Raw genomic sequence first — 18,887 nt, 5'->3', positions numbered from 1 at the left:
ATTTATTGGCTGCTACTTTCGTTACTATGGCAAGCGTCAAAATGGTAGTTTATATCGTCTGCTGACTTAGGTTGGTTTCTTACATAATTTTTCGAGTCTTATTTTATAACTCATAATAATAATAATGAAGAAGATGATGATAATCGTTTCTTTGTTTATCACAAGGGAGACATATGAAGGCATATTACGAGGGGAAATTGCCTGAACAGTGGTAGTTTATATAGAACCAACTACGAGAAACTCAGCATGAAAACAAGTTATCAGCGATGGTTTAATTTTTTTTTTTCAAAACAAATAATCGTAAATAAAATTTTCAATGAATTTTTTAATGCATATATGAATAAACTTTCTACTAAAATATGACAGCTACTTTAATCATTTTATTTTGATGAAATTCTTTATACAAACACAGTTGCATCTACGACGGGAGGTGGACGATTTTGACTTCGTTAGCGTCCTGTTACGTCGAAGTTTCTTATGATGGTCGGAAGGTATCTGTACGTTCCAGCGCTCAGCTCCACAACTTCACTCGGTAATGTAGTTGCCTCAACATTTTTTTAGAGATATATTCTAGTATTTTCTGGAGGAAATCATTTTGTTTATTTACGAACTTTCATTTTTTTTGTTACTATTTTTGTTTTGCTGTTTGTTTTTGTTCAAGTTAGTTTTGAATTAAAAAATTAAGCTATTTCGTTTTCATTTTTATTTATTTTTCTCCAAATATGGATTTCTTAATTCGTATTTTCATTTTTCTACACCAGTGGTCCTTAATTGGGATCCATATAAGATTTAGTTGTTAAGGATCATGTGCAATGAATAGGTTACACTTTTACAATACACAAAACGTTAAATTTTGTTTTTCACAATTCTCAATAATATTTAATTCTAAACATATAATGGGATTTCTTAAAACTTCAAATGGCTATGGGAGATCAGTAGAATAAAACAGGGATCAAAGGGGTCCCTAGGAAAAAAATGGTTAAGAACCTCTTGTCTACACCTTGCACTAAACACTTTTCTCAATATTTCATTGAAGATCAACCCTCTGAAATTACTCTTCTCTTCAGATTAAACTGTATAAAAGAGAAACGAAAATAACAAGATAGAGGTTATATTGTTAAATCAAAAGGCCATAATTTTAGATTTTTTTTTCTTTTTCCCCCCTTTTTTAAAAATCTTTAATAGATTTGATTTTCTTGAACTACTAGGAAACATGAGCTGAATGAGATGGAATTCCAGAAGGTTGATGCTATGGGGAGGAATGTGTATAGTGGTTTATGCAAATGGAAGCAAAGCTAAGGAGAATGGGGTGACAAGGGGCAGTCTATCTTGGATGATGCTTTTATTGGGGTGGCACTTTTGGGTTGGCTGTGTAAGCTTGTATAGGCTTGAAGGCCTAATGGGACAGGATGGCAAACAAAAGGGTTGCTCCTGGGCATACATTTTAGCATACATTTTAGCTACACCACTGAATGCAGGAACAAGAAATCATTGAGATACAAATGGGTGATGAGAAGAAGAGAGAGACAAATGAGTTGGATGTGTCTAAGGTCAAGTGAGCTGACATGAGACTAGATACCTTGAAGAAACAGGGGCCATGGCAGAATACTCTTTTACTCACTCTTTTACTTGTTTCAGTCATTTTGACTGTGGCCATGCTGGAGCACCACCACCTTTAGTCGAGCAAATCGACCCCAGGACTTATTCTTTGTAAGTCTAGTACTTATTGTATCGGTCTCTTTTGCCGAACCACTAAGTTATGGGGACATAAACACACCAGCATCGGTTGTCAAGCGATGTTGGCGGGGACAAACACAGACACACAAACATATATGCACACACGCACGCACACACACACACACACACATATACATATATACGACGGGCTTCTTTCAGTTTCCGTCTACCAAATCTACTCACAAGGCTTTGGTCAGCCCGAGGCTATAGTAGAAGACACTTGCCCAAGGTGCCACGCAGTGGGACTGAACCCGGAACCATGTGGTTCGTAAGCAAGCTACTTACCACACAGCCACCTGTAAAAAAAAATAACAACAAAAAAAAACAGGAAGGAGACTGTATGGCTAAGTGCTAGTGGTTGAAGTTATTGGTTAATTAATTCCCAAGCCAATCAGTTGTTAGGTGGTCTTTTTCTGGATATAGTTTTGGGTAACCATGAATACAGCTGCAGCACCATCTTAGTTGTAGTATTAGTACTCCATTGGCTGTTTCAGTTAAACCTTGACATTAAAAGAAAGATGTTTCAGTCAGGGACGTGGCACCTAGGTAGGCAAGGTAGGCACTGCCTACCTTGAATAAAATAGATCGATAGCAACATTTTCCTTTTATGGCAAAATACACACCTAATTCAGTAAAATTATGAAGGTTACTCTGATTACAATGCATAAAATGCAAAATATTTTTTTTTTTCGTAGATTAGGTCGGCATAGTTCACCTGGGCTTTTCGGTCTTAGTATTTAAGCTACATATAGAACTGCTGTAATACACGTGCTGCGTACATTCCTACAACAACGTTTTCTGTACACGCTATAAAGGCAGAAGTAAATCTGCTTGCAACTCAGTCGTGCACCTGTGTTTCACTTATTTTTTTGTGTTTTACATATATAAAGGTAACCAACTGCCTACCCTGAGTAATTACTGACGGCACGTGCCTGGTTTCAGTGGTTCCCAAAGTAGGCGGTATTGCCACCCCCCTTGGGTGGGTGATTTGAAAGTTCCTAGGGGTTGTTGAAGAAAAGTGGAGCAATAATGGGGTAGCAATTCATGTAAAAGCAACAAAGTAATGGGTTCATTAGGTTGAGTTTTATTTGTGAAATACAGTTGCTTTGAATTTGCTTCAGAAAGAGGTCTATGTTTGTGATGGTTAGTTGGGGTGGAGGCACTAGGAATGTGGCCTGGGTATCAAGGGGGTGGCAGCCCAAAAAAGTTTGGGAACCACTGATGTATTTAGTAATTAGGTTTATTAAACACAATTATGTTACCCCTAAGAATTGATGTAAAACCCAATTGGTGAGCTGGCAGAACTGTGAGCACACAGGACAAAATGCTGCCAGGCATTTTGTCCATCTTTACATTCTGATTTCAAATTCTGCTATGGTCAACTTTGTCTTTCATCCTTTCAGGATCAATAAAATAAGTACCAGTTGATCACAGGGGTCAATGTAATTGACTTAAACCATCCTATGAAATTGCTGCCTTGTGCCAAAATTTGAAACCATTGTTATTGAGTGAGAGAGAAGCACATGCCATCAAAGTGATGCTGGAGCAGAAGTATATGAAACCCAATATAGCCATTATGACTACCTGTCTGCTAAGGGTACACCAGGTACATGCATCACAACCAATATGTGCACCAAAGGTGATCTCATGTCATGATAAACAGTGCATCACCCACTAAAAAGATCCCTCACCAAAAAGCTTTTAACACAAATAGACAGCTGCTACACAAGAATGTTAGGAACGGTTCTAAACGTTAGATGGGGAGTTACCCAAAGTGACTGAGAAGATTCAGTAGAGAAGAATGAGAACTCATGGTCATTTTGTCAGGCTCCCAGCAGACCCTGTGTGTCAACTGGTCTAATGGCAGTCAATTGAAGAAAGAATCAACAAAGGAAGAAAATGCCTAACCTGTGTGGACAGTGGAATGGCAAATGTTGATGAACTAAAAACATGCATGGGGCGGGGGGGGGGGGTCTGTGATGGATGTCATGTTCACATGAAATTAATGAAGCATCTGGGAGAATGGCCAAACTGAAATTGAAAGTTAAGGATGATGAGCGAAGCACCCATGTTTCTAGAGGTGAATTATTCAAACCCCAAAGAACTCCTTTCAAAAGATGACCATGATGCCCCCACCCCACTATGTCTGCTCGTGATCAGAGATGCATATATCATTGGTCACTAAGGGATATGCTCAACTGGTTAAGATCAAGCAACTGACAAGCAAATTTGTGGTATTGAGCTGAATATTTGCTGTAGCTCATCTTTTGGAATAAGGAAAAACTTTTACATGTTGACACTTCCAATCAGTTAAGATCAAAAGCGATGAGTGTATCGGATGCAGTTTCTTATAGCAGCAGCAGAATACTCAGTAACCTATGACATGTAGACAAAGGAGGGGAGTAGGAGAAGGAACAATAACTGTAGAGAGACCTGAAATGGGTAGTTGAGAGGTGAGGAGTAAGAGCCTAAGTATAGAGAGTACTTAAAAGCTTTGAGGACTTACATTTGCTTGAGTGACCTTAGAAGTGACAGGATGTAGAGGAGAGGCAAAGTATCAGAAGGGCCAGAATGATGAGAGGGTGGAAGTATGATGGGAAAAGGTAGGGACATTTGCAGGTAGCATTGGTAGAGGAGTGACTTGGCAATAGCAGAGGGGAACTAAGATAAGTGTGGGTGAGGAAATAAAGGCACGAGTAGGTGTTCAATGGCAATAAAGGTGGCCCAGAGAAGTGTTTTATTAATTGTTATTATTAATGCTATTACATGCTCTATTAGTTATCAAGGATGGTGTCTTGAGTTTGGTGTCAATAGGTCTCTCTAAATTTCCAGAATCTGTCTTAAGATTCTTGCAGAATACATAATTATACTTTTATGCAGGTCAACTCTGTGAATCTCAATTCCAGTATCTTTCAGCCCCTTATGTAACGGTCTCAGTGTTGAACTAAATGCACCAATAACAATTGGAACAGCTGTCGCCTTTGTCATATTATTATTATTATTATTATTATTATTATTATTATTATTATTATTATTATTATTATTATTATTTCTTTTGCAGACTTCCACATATAACTTGGCTGGTGTGTATCTTGGGATTCTGGTTTCGGTGGTGTCAGACTAATGGGAGATAAATCTTCTATTGGATTGGATGCCAATCTATAGTAGGTAATCGTCTGCTTTTTGTGTGTTCACCTTATTGATCCCAGTCACTAATATTCTCTCCTCAACCCAATCTTTGTGATAGTACAGGCATCATTCAATTGCTGTTAGTTTAGTGCAACTACAGAGAGTAGCAAAATAAAAAAAAAATAAATAAAGCTGAACTAAATGTTGTACACTCTTTTACTCTTTTACTTGTTTCAGTTATTTGACTGCGGCCATGCTGGAGCACCACCTTTAGTCGAGCAAATCGACCCTGGGACTTATTCTTTGTAAGCCTAGTACTTATTCTATCAGTCTCTTTTGCCGAACAGCTAAGTGACGGGGACATAAACACACCAGCATCGGTTGTCAAGCAATGCTAGGGGGACAAATACAGACACACACACACACACACACACACACACACACATATATATACATATATACAACGTGCTTCTTTCAGTTTCTGTCTACTAAATCCACTCACAAGGCTTTGGTCAGCCCGAGGCTATAGTAGAAGACACTTGCCCAAGATGCCAAGCAGTGGCACTGAACTTGGAACCATGTGGTTGGTAAGCAAGCTACTTACCACACAGCCACTCCTGCGCCTTGTTATGATAAATAATGAGAAATTACAATAAATTGCATATGGGTAATTACCTCCTCCTCCTCCTCCTCCTCCTCATTATCATCATCATCGTTTAGTGTCTGCTTTCCATGCAGGCATGGGTTGAATGATTTGACTGAGATCTGGTAAGCCAGGAGGCTGCCCCAGGCTCTGGTCTGATTTGGCATGGTTTCTACTGCTGAATGCCCTTCCTAATGCCAACTACTCCAAGAATGTAGTTAGTGTCACCATCATGGGTGTCTTTTTATGAGTCGTTGGCACTGTCCATGACTATGGTTTCACTAGGCCTGATGAGTCTTCTCAAGCACAGCAAACCACCAAAGGTCTTGATCATTTGCGATCGCCTCTGCGAGACCCAGCAACTGGGGGCCATTAATTTCCTGAAAGGAGGTAAATTGATTACATCTACCCCGGTGCTCAACTGGTACTAATTTTATTGACCCCGAAAGGATGAAAGGCAAAGTTGACCTCGGTAGAATTTGGACTCAGAACATAAAGACAGACGAAATGCTGCTAAGCATTTTGCTTGGCATGTTAACAATTCTGCCAGCTTGCTTCCTTCAGGTTACAATATAGTGAGAGGTTTCAGAGGTGCACTGAGAGTATTAAGGACCCTTGGGCATAACTGAAATTCCTGCCTTTAAGGATATCACATAAGGCCTGGTTGGAGGCCCAACCTTCTGAGTTCTTTTATGGGGCTTAGAAAAACTGGAGGACTGCTGCAATAAGTGTGTAAATCCAAGAGGGGGATAATTTGAATGAAATTATAATTAACTGATTTTTCTGTATTCTCTTTTACCTAAAGCCAGGAAATTTTCAGGACCCCCTTATGTGCTTGTGTATGTGTGCGTGTGTGTGTATGTGTGTGTGTGTGTGTGTGAAAGAGAGAGAGTATGTGTGTGTGTGTATTTTATCTTTTATCTTTTACTTGTTTCAATCATTGGACTGTGGCTATGCTGGGGCATCACCTTGAAGAATTTTAGTTGACCCCAGTCCTTAATTTTTCTAAGCCTGCTACTTACTCTATCAATCTTTTTTTTCTTTCCAAACTGCTAAGTTATGGGGATGTAAACACACCAATGGTGGTTGTCAAACAGTGGTGGGGGCCAAACCCATGTTTTATTTTGACACCATGAACACTTTGAAATTATATTTCCAATCATGTAAACCATTCTGTATATTATTTTAACAAGTTTAAAGTAATTTCTTTTGTGCTGTAAACCATTTACCATTTCTGTGGTACCCCAACAAATGTTTAAATTTTTCATTTGGATATTAGTAACATGGAGTTCCATTTACTCTAATTCAAAGTCTCCCATCTCACTTTTCTAAATTCATTTTCCACCCCACTAATCTCTGAATGCCTTCAACTAACAGTTGTTTGATCATCTCTCATTGCACATTATTGAACAAAAACACCTATCCTACCGCTGAAGTCATTACTCTTGATTAATTGCTGGTGGGGACACCATATTTCTTTATGAAACCATGGTACACAACCAAGTATATTAAAGGCTTATAAGTCAGCACAGTGTCCTACTTGTGTTAGCAGTGCTATAAATTCACTTTGTAAAGTTATCTCTACAGATTTTCTATAGAAATTGGAGCTAAAACTGAAAGTTATAATGTTTTGCTTATGAATACGTCTATGTAAACAATGCGACTGAAGATAGAAAAAAAGGGAATGGGCTATCATCATCATCATCATCGTCGTTTAACGTCCGCTTTCCATGCTGGCATGGGTTGGACGGTTTGACTGAGGACTAGCAAGCCGGAGAACTGCATCAGGCTCCAATCTGATTTGGTAAGGTTTCTACAGCTGGATGCCCTTACTAATGCCTACCACTCTGAGAGTGTAGCAGGTGCTTTTTACGTGCCACTGGAACAGGAGCCAGTCAGGTGGCACTGGCATCGACCATGCTCAGATGGTACTTCAGGTCCTCTTGCTCCTTCTTCAGTATAACATCTGACCCATTAACCATCCATCATCATCATCATCATCATCGTTTAACATTCATTTTCCATGCTGGAATGGGTTGGAAGGTTTGACTGAGGTCTGGAGAGCCAGCGGCTACACCAGGCTCCAATCTGATTTGGCAGAGTTTCTACAGCTGGATGCCCTACCTAATGCCAACCACTCTGAGAGTGTAGTGGGTGCTTTTTATGTGCCACCTGCAGAGGAGCCAGTCAGATGGACCTGGCATCGATCATGTTCGGATGGTGCATTTTACGTGCCACCGGCACGGTGGCTAGTCAGCGTGTACTGGCATCAGCCACATTCGGATAGTGCTTTTTATATGCCACCGGCACGGGATCCAGTTGGGAGGTACTGGCATCGGCCACGTTTAGATGGTGCTTTTTACACGCCACCGGCATGGGGGCCAGTCAGAGGGTTGCATTGGCCACTTTTGTACGTGCTTTTTACATGCTACCGGTAAGGGAGCCAGTCAGTGGGTACTGGCATCAACCATGTTTGAATGGTTATTTTTATGTACCACCGGCATGGGTGCCAAGTAAGGCGGCACTGGCATCGGTCATGCTCAAATGGTGCTTCAGGCACTCTTATTCTTTCTACTGTATCACATCCGACGTTACTAAAATAGCCATTAAGTTTAGCAGAGCAATACAAACTGGATGGAGCAATTTTACATATTAAACACATTCCTGGCAACTGGCACATAGATATTAATTGGTGGTAGGGATACTGTGGTACATCATCATCATCATCATCATTGCCATTTCGTGTCCGTTGTCCATGCTGGCATGGGTTGTATGACTTGACCTAGGCTGGCAAACTGGAGAGCTGCACTAGACTCCGTTCTGTTTTGGCATGGCTTCTACAGCTGGATGCCCCTTCCTAATGCCAACCATTCAAAGAGTGTAATAGGTGCCTTTACGTGCCACTGGCACGGGTGCCATTTGCATGACGCCAGTACCTGCCGCAACTGCAATTTTACTTGGCTTGATGAGTCTTCCTTTTCAAGCACAGCGTAATGCCAAAGGTCACGGTCATTCACCATTGCTTCCGTGAGGCCATTGCATGATCCTCCTCCTCCTCTTCATCATCATCATCATTACCATCATCATTTAACATCCATGTCTATGCTGGTATGGCTTGGATGGTTTGATCAGGCTGGCATGCCGGAAAGTTGCACCAGACTCCAATCTGTTTTGGCAACCACTCTGAAAGTGTTTTAATGGGTGCTTTTACATGCCGTTTGCATGACACCAGTATCTGCCATGACTGCAATTTCTCTTGGCTTGATGGGTCTTCCTTTTCAAGCACAGCTTAATGCCAAAGGTCTCAGGTTATTCTTGGTGTCTTCAATTAGCAAAATCCTTCATGACTCTCACACACGTCCCCTTATGCTGATGCTGCTAAGGCAAAGTGAAACCCTTTTTAATCCATAAGTCTTTGCAGTAATTAGCATTGTCATTCACATGTATATAGTGATGGTGGTGGTGGTGGTAGTAGTAGAGGTGGTGGTGAAAGTCATGATGATGATAGTAGTGTTAATGATGATGATGATGGTAGTGATTGTGATAACGGTGATGGTGGTTGTAGTGGTGTTCGTTGTTGTAGTGGTGGTGGTAGCAGTGTGATGGTAGTGGTGGAGGTGGTGATGAAGATGATGAGGAAGATGATGATGATAGTGATGATGATGACAACAATGATGGTGCTGGTGGTGGTGGTTGTTGTGGTGGTAGTAGCGATAGTGGTAGTGGTGGTGGTGATGATGAGGAAAATGATGATGATGATGATGGTAACAGTGATGCTGGTTGTGGTTGTGGTGGCGGTATTGGTAATGATGATGGTGGTAGTGGTGATAGTAGCGGTGGTTGTGGGGGTAGCAGCGGAGCTAGTGGTGTTGGTATTGGTGTTGGTGTTGATGCCATCGACAATGATGCATTTTCATGCTTATTCGATAGTTTGATTTTGTTTGCCGTTACCAACGGAATCCTTCAATAAACATTTTCGTTTGTGTTGTTCTTTTTCTTTTCCCCTCTTTTTCCATCAGTTTGTTCTTCTTCACTTTTCAGTATAAATCAGTGATTTCTTGGAAACATTAGAAGACTTGCAGCCATGGATACTTTGTTCATAAGCCAAACATGCTGCAGTCCACTTTGCCAACATCCTTATTGTTGGAAATCTGCAAATAAAATAGAATATTGCTGTCCTGTGAATACACAAGGAAAATGTTCACAAACGTCACATAATGGAGACCAAATCATCAAAGATAACGAAAGTATGTGATAATTGATTTGGTATCATAGATGTTTTTTTTTTAAACTGATGAATAATTTGAGATATGGTTTCAATGAAATGATAACTATATTGTATTGATTAGATTTAATTTGATTAATCTCTTGGCTGGCTAGATGGCTGGCTGGTAAAGAATATAAGACAGAAAAGAAAACTAATGAGATAGGAAAAAATAAAGAAAATAGTGGGGTAAAAAGAAAACAAATGCACTTTGAAGATGAAATCTAAACATAGATATGTTGAGTTTAGATAGAGAAAAAAAAACGTGAAATAATAATAATCGCCAGTCAGATGTATAGCAGGATATGTTTTGTGGCTAAGTGACTTGATCATCTCAACTGTTCGTCTTATCTAATCATTAGGTCATTAATTCTGTGTAAGAAAATATTTCTAGTCTTGTTTTAAAATACTTTCAAGGTTATAATGACCTAGAAGAAATATGTATGGGTCCACCAATGAATCATCCTGTCGATCTATTGGAACCTTATACAGCATGAACCTAATCAAAATTATGAATTTTCTCTCATTTACATCGTATTATGTTTGCTTGTTTTTGATTTACATTCATTTTTCCATGCTGGTATGGGTTGGATGAAAACTTATTGAAGCTGCATTTTATGGTTGGATACCCTTCCTGTCAACTGTCCTTATCCGTTTTGCTAGTAAAGGATTTATAATTCCATTGGTTTCCAAACCATACAGAGTTACAGGGTATATTGTTCACTGGGAATACAAAAATGACATCACTTTGTTGCTCAGATGGTGTCATGGGAAGGAATGGAATGCCAGCTACTCAGACCCATCCTTGTATAATGTGGAACAGCCATGTATTTCCTATATATCAAACACTTGGGCTTCTCTTTCTAACATACTTCAGCCTCTAAACCATACCAAATCTGATATTGAAGCTCAGCTCAGCTCAGCCCTTTATACACTCATACATACATACGTGTGTGTGTGTGTGTGTGTGTGTGTGTGTGTGTGTGTGTGTGTGTGTGTGTGTGTGTGTCAGTCAGTCAGTCAGTCAGTCAGTCAGTCAGTCAGTCAGTCAGTCAGTCAGTCAGTCAGTCAGTCAGTCAGTCAGTCAGTCAGTCAGTCAGTCAGTCAGTCAGTCAGTCAGTCAGTCAGTCAGTCAGTCAGTCAGTCAGTCAGTCAGTCAGTCAGTCAGTCAGTCAGTCTGTCTGTCTGTCTGTCTGTCTGTCTAGAAAGAACAATTCAAACCTTTAGAAGGATCCATACATATTCGATTTTGTATTAAATTCAATTTTGATTTCAACATATTTTCTCCATTTTTATACTTGTTTATGCTATCTTTATACCGATAACGAATTTTTTCTATCATATATAGATATATATTTGCATATATATAGTTGAAATTTACAGATGATGAAAGGTTGAAATGTGACAGAGAGACAGAGACAGGTGTCTTGCTATAGAGGAGTGTGTTCGTGTGTGTCACCACTTGATTCCATGTCTTCCTGGGTTTTCCTCTTCCACAGGTGCCATCCACTTTCATTGACAGGCACTTCTATATACAGATGTCTTTACTCATACGCCTCACATGTCCAAACCAACACATTCTCCTCTCCTGCAAGTTGCATCTAATTCCTCTTATGCCTAACTTTTCTCTCAACACAATTGTGCTTTATTGGTCATGCACTCTGATGTTGCATATCCAACAGAGCATACTACCTTCATTCCTCTCCAACCTACACATGTTCTTTACATTCAGAGCCCATGTCTCTCTACCATGGAGTATAACCATTCATACACAAGCATCATACATTCTACTTTTCACTCTGAGAGAGAAAGTCCTTTTGTTGCAAATGGTGGTAGTAGCTCTCTGAACTTCTTCCATCCGGTTGTTATTCTATAAACAATACTTTCAGAGCATCCGCCACCATTACTAATTTGGTCACCTAAGTAGCAAAAACTATCTGCTATCTCAAGAGAGCCTCCTGGGCATCTAAGAGAGTCTAAGTCCCTCATGCTCTTAGTACGTGTTTCTTTATTGCCCACAAGGGGCTAAAACATAGAGGGGACAAACAAGGACAGACAAAGGGATTAAGTTGATTACATCGACTCCCCAGTGCGAAACTGGTACTTAATTTATCGACCCAGAAAGGATCAAAGGCAAAGTCAACCTCAGCGGAATTTGAACTCAGAACGTAATGGCAGACGAAATACCGCTAAGCATTTCGCCTGGTGTGCTAATGTTTCTACCAGCTCACTACCTTACACTCTTAGTACTTACCATTCTTGTGCATCTGCCACACATGAAAGTTACCTTATCTGTTGACCTACCAGCAATTCCACTGCATCTCTTGTCCATCCATAGCTTACACTGGGTGCAGCAAATGGAATTACTTCCCATTCTTTTCCTACATGTTGGTAGTGCTCCGAAGATTCAAACTTAGACTCCAATGTCTTTACAGGGATCAATTCCATGGGGTAAAGAAAGGCTTATGAGAGGGATCAAGTTGAGTGGCTATAGAAGCAATTATGTGGATAACAAATTAGACACATCAGATCTTTTAAATATATTAAATACATCAAATACAAAATATGTATATATGTGTACATGCAAAATGAGAGAAAACAAAAGGTGGAAACTTCCAGATGATGAATTTTTATGTATGATCATCATCCACATTGTCGTTTAATGTCTGCTTTCCATACTGGCATAGGTTGGACGGTTTGACTGAGGACTAGCAAACTGGGAGGCTGCACCAGGCTCCAATCTGAGTTATTTTACTTCTACAGCTGGATGCCTTGCCTAATGCCAACCACTCTGAGAGTGTAGCAGTGCTTTTTACACGCCACCAGCACGAGACCCTTTCAAACAGCACTGGCATCGACCACACTTGAATGATGGTTTTTATGTGCTACCGACATGGATGCCAGTCAGGCGGTACTGGCATTGGTCATGCTCAAATGGTGTCACGCTCTAAATATATAGATATTTAAATTAATAGGTCCAACTTACACAGAGCACAGAGAAAAGGAGTGAAAGAAAGATGTTATAAGTCCAACAGCCGTTTCTGGAAGTTTGGCGATCCATAATAATGTTGGTAGATTTAGTTCATCATAATATGCGACCATATGGATGCAAATAACATAGAATAAGATGAACCTCCATCAGCAGGGTAGAGAAATTCTGGCATTTTATCTAATTTATAAGAATCAATTTGATAAAAACTGTTTTTGTTACATTACTCTGTTACACAAACAGAAAAATTGTTTCTTTCTATGCATACACACATACTCAGACGCACGCACATGCACATGCACCCATACACACACAGACACACATCACATGCACACAAACACACACACGAGAACACACACATGCACACACACACACATAAACACACACACCACACACGAACACACACACCACACACGAACACACACACCACACACGAACACACACACCACACACACATACATAAGCACACACACCACACACGAACACACACACCACACACGAACACACACACCACACACACATACATAAGCACACACACCACACACATGAACACACCCACATGCACACACACACTAACACATGCACACTGACCCACACACACCACTCACACGAACACACACACAGACACTCCCACAAACATACACATGTGAACATACACATGAACACACACACACATAAACACACACACACACACACACTTGCGTTTGCTTGTATGCACATACACGCAAACCAGACATTCAAATCTATCCAAACTTTATTGCCTTCTAATGTTTATTCTTTGTAGTTATAGCTCCAATACCAGTATTAGATTTAGCAAGTTCGGTTGCACTGAAAAATAACTACACACCAGTGAAGCACGCCAATTGTAAATTTTGGAAACGTATTGCTCTAATGAAATCCAAATCACTGACAAATCAGAGGTAAGCAAAATACTTTCCTTTTTTATCTTTCAAATTATTCTATTAAAGTAGAGTGATTTTCATTTTGGTTGTAACATTAGATTATCAATTATTGACAATTTAGTTTGAATGTTATTATTTGAATATATTTGCCATAGGCACCAGATTTAGAAATAATACATTTCTAAATCTCTCGGAGAGATTTAAGCAGTAGTAGGAGTGGCTGTGTGGTAAGTAGCTTGCTTACGAACCACATGGTTCCGGGTTCAGTCCCACTGCTTGGCACCTTGGGCAAGTGTCTTCTACTATAGCCTTGGACCGACCAAAGCCTTGTGAGTGGATTTGGTAAACGGAAACTGAAAGAAGCCTATCTTATATATATGTATATATATATATATATATATGTGTGGGTGTATGTTTGTGTGTCTGTGTTTGTCCCTCCACCATCGCTTGACAACCGTAACTTAGCGGTTCAGCAAAAGGGGCCAATAGAATAAGTACTAGGCTTACAAAGAATAAGTCCTGGGGTCGATTTGCTTGACTAAAGGCGGTGCTCCTGCATGGCCACAGTCAAATGACTGAAACAAGTAAAAGAGTAAAAGTAGTGATACGATGAAATAGTTGTATGCTGTCAACTTAATGTGACAGTCCCTTGAAGGGAATAATACTACTGTTGGTTAGAGCTAGGAAGCAGCCCCACTTCCTGTTGACCTTGACACATTTCCTGTGTCCTTATGTTTACAAGGGGGAGACAAGCACCTCTACCCAGCCAAACCTGCATCCAGAGACATGCTTCTGAGTCTTTGCTCATCATCAGTCTGGAGTAGGATACCCTGCTAGTTGAAGATGCCCGTCAAGCTTTTGTAAACGTATAATAATTCTAGTGAAATACATTCACTGATTTCAAATTTAGAAATAATACATTTCTAAATCTCTCAGAGAGATTTATGGAGTAGCGATACGATGAAGTAGTTGTATGCTGTTAATTTAATGTGACAGTCCCCTGAAGGGAATAATACTACTGTTGGTTAGACCTAGGAAGCAGCACCGCTTCCTAGGTCTAACCAACAGTAGTATTATTCCCTTCAAGGGACTGTCACATTAAGTTGACAGCATGCAACTACTTCAGGCACCAGATTGTTCTGCTTGATTATGGTTATTATTTATCTGTCACTCGTTGCTTCAGTTCTCTCACATCAAATGTAGAATGTTTGCTCTTTTGCTGATCAGGTGATGTCAGATCCTCTACTGGGAGGTTTGTCGATGCAAAGACATATTTTGAGACTATGGTATCTACAAAGATTCCTTGAGGGTGGGCAGATGTGGGTTTCCCTTGCTGGCTGCAACCTTCCACAGCTTTTCTCTTTGACAGAATTACAGTTCAAGGTCTTAGAAAGATCAAAACAGGGCACCTAGCATCTAGATTATTGCCAGGCACTCAAAGCCAGTTGTACAGTGTGTTTGGTGGGACATCAGTGCTGGCAATTTAAGGAAAACTAGCGATGGTGTTCTGATAAAAATGTGAGCATCAAAGCGACTGACCTGCTGGTTCTGTTCCAGTAGACTTTTGGTCAGAGGATTATGGATATTTTCCAGAAATCTTTAGCCTGATAGTGATGCCAAAATGCATTACTAGTTCCAGATAAACTCAACAAGAAAAGAAGTGCCATCGATGGGTCAAGCAGAGTGATGAAGCCATTTGCATGTATCCATTCAGTGTCTGAACATCACAGGCAGGTGGCTATGGTAAAAGAGGATGAATGATAAATAAGACTGAAAGGACTAAAGATAGAGACTATTCTTTTCTGTCAAGTCCTCACCAACATTTTCAAGTTGCACTTGGAAGAGAAGCTGTAAGGGGAGAAGAAGGTGGTCCTTGCCAGTATATTTGTAAAACTGTGCTGGTGACATGTAAAACCATGCCGATGGCACATAAAAAGCACCATTTGAGCGCGATAGTTTCCAGCTTCGCCTTACTGGCACTTGTGCCGGTGGCATGTGAACAAAGCATTGGATGACTCCTGTGCAGGTGGCACATAAAAAAACACCATTTGAGCGTGGCCGTTGCCAGTACTGTGGGACTGGCCCTCATGCCAGTGGCACGTAAAAGGCACCCACTACACTCTCGCAGTGGTTGGCATTAGGAAGGGCATCCATCTGTAGAAATTCTGCCAGAATAGATTGGAGTCCGGTGTAGCCATCTGCTTTGCCAGTCCCTAGTCAAATCGTCCAACCCATACTAGCATGGAAAGCGGACGTTAAATGATGATGATGATGATGATGATAGTAATGAACATGGCATAAGTGGCAGAACAACTAGCATGCTGGACAAATTGCTTAGTGGCGTTTTGTTTGTCTTTAATGTTCTGAGTTCAAATACTGCCGAGGTCAATTTTGTGTTGCATCCTTTTAGAGTCAATAATACAAGTATCAGCTGAGTACTGGGGTTGATGTAATAGATGATACCCCTGCCACCAAATTTCTTGCCTTGTCCCTATAGCAGAAAAGATTATTATTATCAGCTGAACCATTGTGAAGGTCGTCCCAGGCAGTGCTTATTTGTCTGGTTGCCTTAGTGAAAGAGGTTGCGTGGTGCACCAGATTGATAGACAAATACACTCTTCTTTGGCCAAGCTCTTCTCAAACTTTTTCGAGTTTCACTTGGAAAGGAAAGTGAGGATAAAAAAGGAGGTTCTGTCTCCCATGCTGGTAGCATGTAAAGAACACCTTTCGAGTGTTGGACCTGATGGAGGCAAAGTGGCTGAGTTCCTTTTAAGTGTTGGGTCTTGGTCACTAGTCATTGCCTTGGTGAGGCCTAATGTTCGATGGTTGTGCTTCACCACCTCATCCCAGGTCTTCCTGGATCTACCTCTTCCACAGGTGCCCTCAACTGCAAGGCTGTGGCACTTTTTCACACAGCTATCCTCATCCATTCTCGCCAAATGACCATACCAGCGCAATCGTCTCTCTTGCACATCACAGCTGATGCTTCTTAGGTCCAACTTTTCTCTCTAATAATTTCATTTAGCCTCCTATTTATAGGACAGTGGGACTTAATGGGTTAAGACGATGGATGTAAATGAGCACCACCATCATACAAATAATGTTGTTTATCTCCTGTCTTCGATGTCTGGCCCCGGGAGGAAAAAACATATTACCTTATTTAAAAACAGGTGGCGGTCGGTGACAGAAAGGTATTGAGCTGTAGAAAATCTGACTCAATAAATTCTATCTGATTCATGCAAGTATGGAAAAGCAGACATTCAATGCAGAGGATGAATAATTACACTTGATAAACCAGAAATATTTCTGTTGGTGTGAAACGACATCCCTAACACATCCTGGAAACATATTATGCATCTCTGACCTTCCTGATTTTTATCTTTGTTCGTACGTGTGCCGCAATTTGAATTGTTTCCTTTTAATTCCATCTGCTCCTCTTCAGAAAGAATACATCTACATTGGAATCTCATTCAGCTAAATTGTCTGTCAGTCTCATTCTTATTGAAGAGTACTTCCTCTGGCTGGCATTTGTGCTTTTGTAGTTTTTATATTATTTTATTTTATTTTATTTTTTTTTTAGTCTGTTTTTTTCTATTCTTTTTTCATTTGACTTCTTGCACTTATATGTCAGGAAATCTTTAGTGAGACCATTGACTCACTATTACTAATCTATATTGTCTGTATTGCTTATTTAAGCATTATCTGCAATTCTACCAAAACTGTTTTATTGATTGTTGTTGAGTATATGTACAACACACATACACACACACATATGCATGCATGCACATTCACACACACACACAAATACATACACATATGGATACACTTACACACACACATAGATACACTTACACACACACATGGATACACTTACACACACATGGATACACTTACACATACAGATACACTCACTCACATATGCACAGATCCACTCACACACATGGATACATTTACACACACACACACACAGATACACTCACACACACACAGACACTCACACACATCAATACACTTACACGCACACACATACACACAGATATACTCCCTCACACCCACACAGATACACTCATTCACACACACACACACACACAGATACACTCATGCACATGGATGCACTTACACACACTCTGAATATACAAGCAAGTGTTTGTAAATATGTGTCCACATATGTACGTGCACATTGCTATTATATAGTTTTATTACCTGGTGTTGCTCTTTCCGTATCATAGAAATGTATTTTCTTTCTGAGATTATTCATGCTTTAAGCTATTAGCTTCAGTGAAACAGATGGATATGTCATGTGCAAGTGTGTGAGCAAAGTGAGGATTGGTAGACGGAGAAAAATAAAGAGAGAGAGAGAGAGAGAGATAAATATAGGGGAATAACCACAGAAATACAGATTGAATGAGGGAGAGAAATAGAGAAATTGAGAGAAATTGAGAGAAGACAACAAAACATTTCAATGTTGGTGAAAAAACAGATAGATAGATAGAGAGAGAGAGAGAGAGAGAGAGAGAGAGAGAGACAGCAAGACAAAAATGATAAGAAAGCATTAAAAGAGTCTCTCTCTTCTGCTGGTTTAAAATACTCAAGTGTCTGTACAAGAAAATATTGAGTAATTCAGCTGAAATATTAAAGTGTGTGGTTCTAATGATTGCTTTGACACAGTTAAGTCATGAAGTGACTCTCCTGTTACATCTTGTCTCCACTGCTTTCCTCCACATAGCATAATTTATGACATGGGATCAACATGGGAGTTGTGATTTTCATACCTTTCCCAAGAGTGTTAGGTATATTACAAAATTAAATTTATCTTGTCGAGAAATGAAATTACGCCACAAAATTCAGGATACTGAGAACTTTCTTTGCTAGCATAATTCTATTTGTTTTACATTCATGGTTATTAATTGAAAGCTTAATTTTATTTTCGTTTTTCACAAAAGCTGTTGTTTTCAAAAGCAAATATATAACAAACCACTTTAAAAGTGAATTATCAATATTTCTAGAGAGGTTATCAGCTCTGCGTGACACCAATCACATCATGACAAGATAGTATTCAGGAAATGGAGCGTTTTAGTGAACCATCTATTTGTGGCCATTTTCATTTCTATTTCAAAGCAGACTGTTTCTGAAATTTGGGACTTAAAAAAGAAAATTTTTTACTTTTAGAAAAGTTAAGTGATTGCATAAAAGGTCAATGCACAAGGTCACTCCTTGGAACCA

At 39.9% G+C, this 18,887-nt stretch overlaps 1 protein-coding gene across 9 annotated transcripts in view; it reads left to right on the top strand.

Moving 5' to 3' along the window:
• LOC106883547 (uncharacterized) overlaps window positions 1-18,887 on the top strand; it is a 315,156-nt gene that overhangs the window by 10 nt on the left and 296,259 nt on the right. For 2 of the 9 annotated variants that reach the window (XM_089347804.1, XM_089347799.1), the window contains exons 1-5: window positions 1-70; window positions 413-532; window positions 4,799-4,905; window positions 9,551-9,756; window positions 13,547-13,682. The exon at window positions 1-70 is cut by the window's left edge and continues 10 nt beyond it. In XM_089347804.1, the coding sequence (XP_089203930.1) occupies window positions 9,594-9,756; window positions 13,547-13,682 (299 nt within the window). In that variant the 5' untranslated portion in view covers window positions 1-70; window positions 413-532; window positions 4,799-4,905; window positions 9,551-9,593. Of the gene's footprint in view, window positions 71-169; window positions 301-412; window positions 533-4,798; window positions 4,906-5,103; window positions 5,172-9,550; window positions 9,757-13,546; window positions 13,683-18,887 lie in introns of those variants that run through there. The other 7 variants (XM_089347803.1, XM_089347800.1, XM_089347805.1 and 4 more) reach the window with 7 other exon arrangements.

This window comes from Octopus bimaculoides, chromosome 2 (assembly GCF_046866305.1).
Source record: "Octopus bimaculoides isolate indiv1 chromosome 2, ASM4686630v1, whole genome shotgun sequence".
In the NCBI taxonomy this organism is placed as follows: domain Eukaryota; kingdom Metazoa; phylum Mollusca; class Cephalopoda; order Octopoda; family Octopodidae; genus Octopus; species Octopus bimaculoides.
Note: the sequence above shows the minus strand (reverse complement) of the source record. Positions and strands in the feature narration are given on the sequence as shown.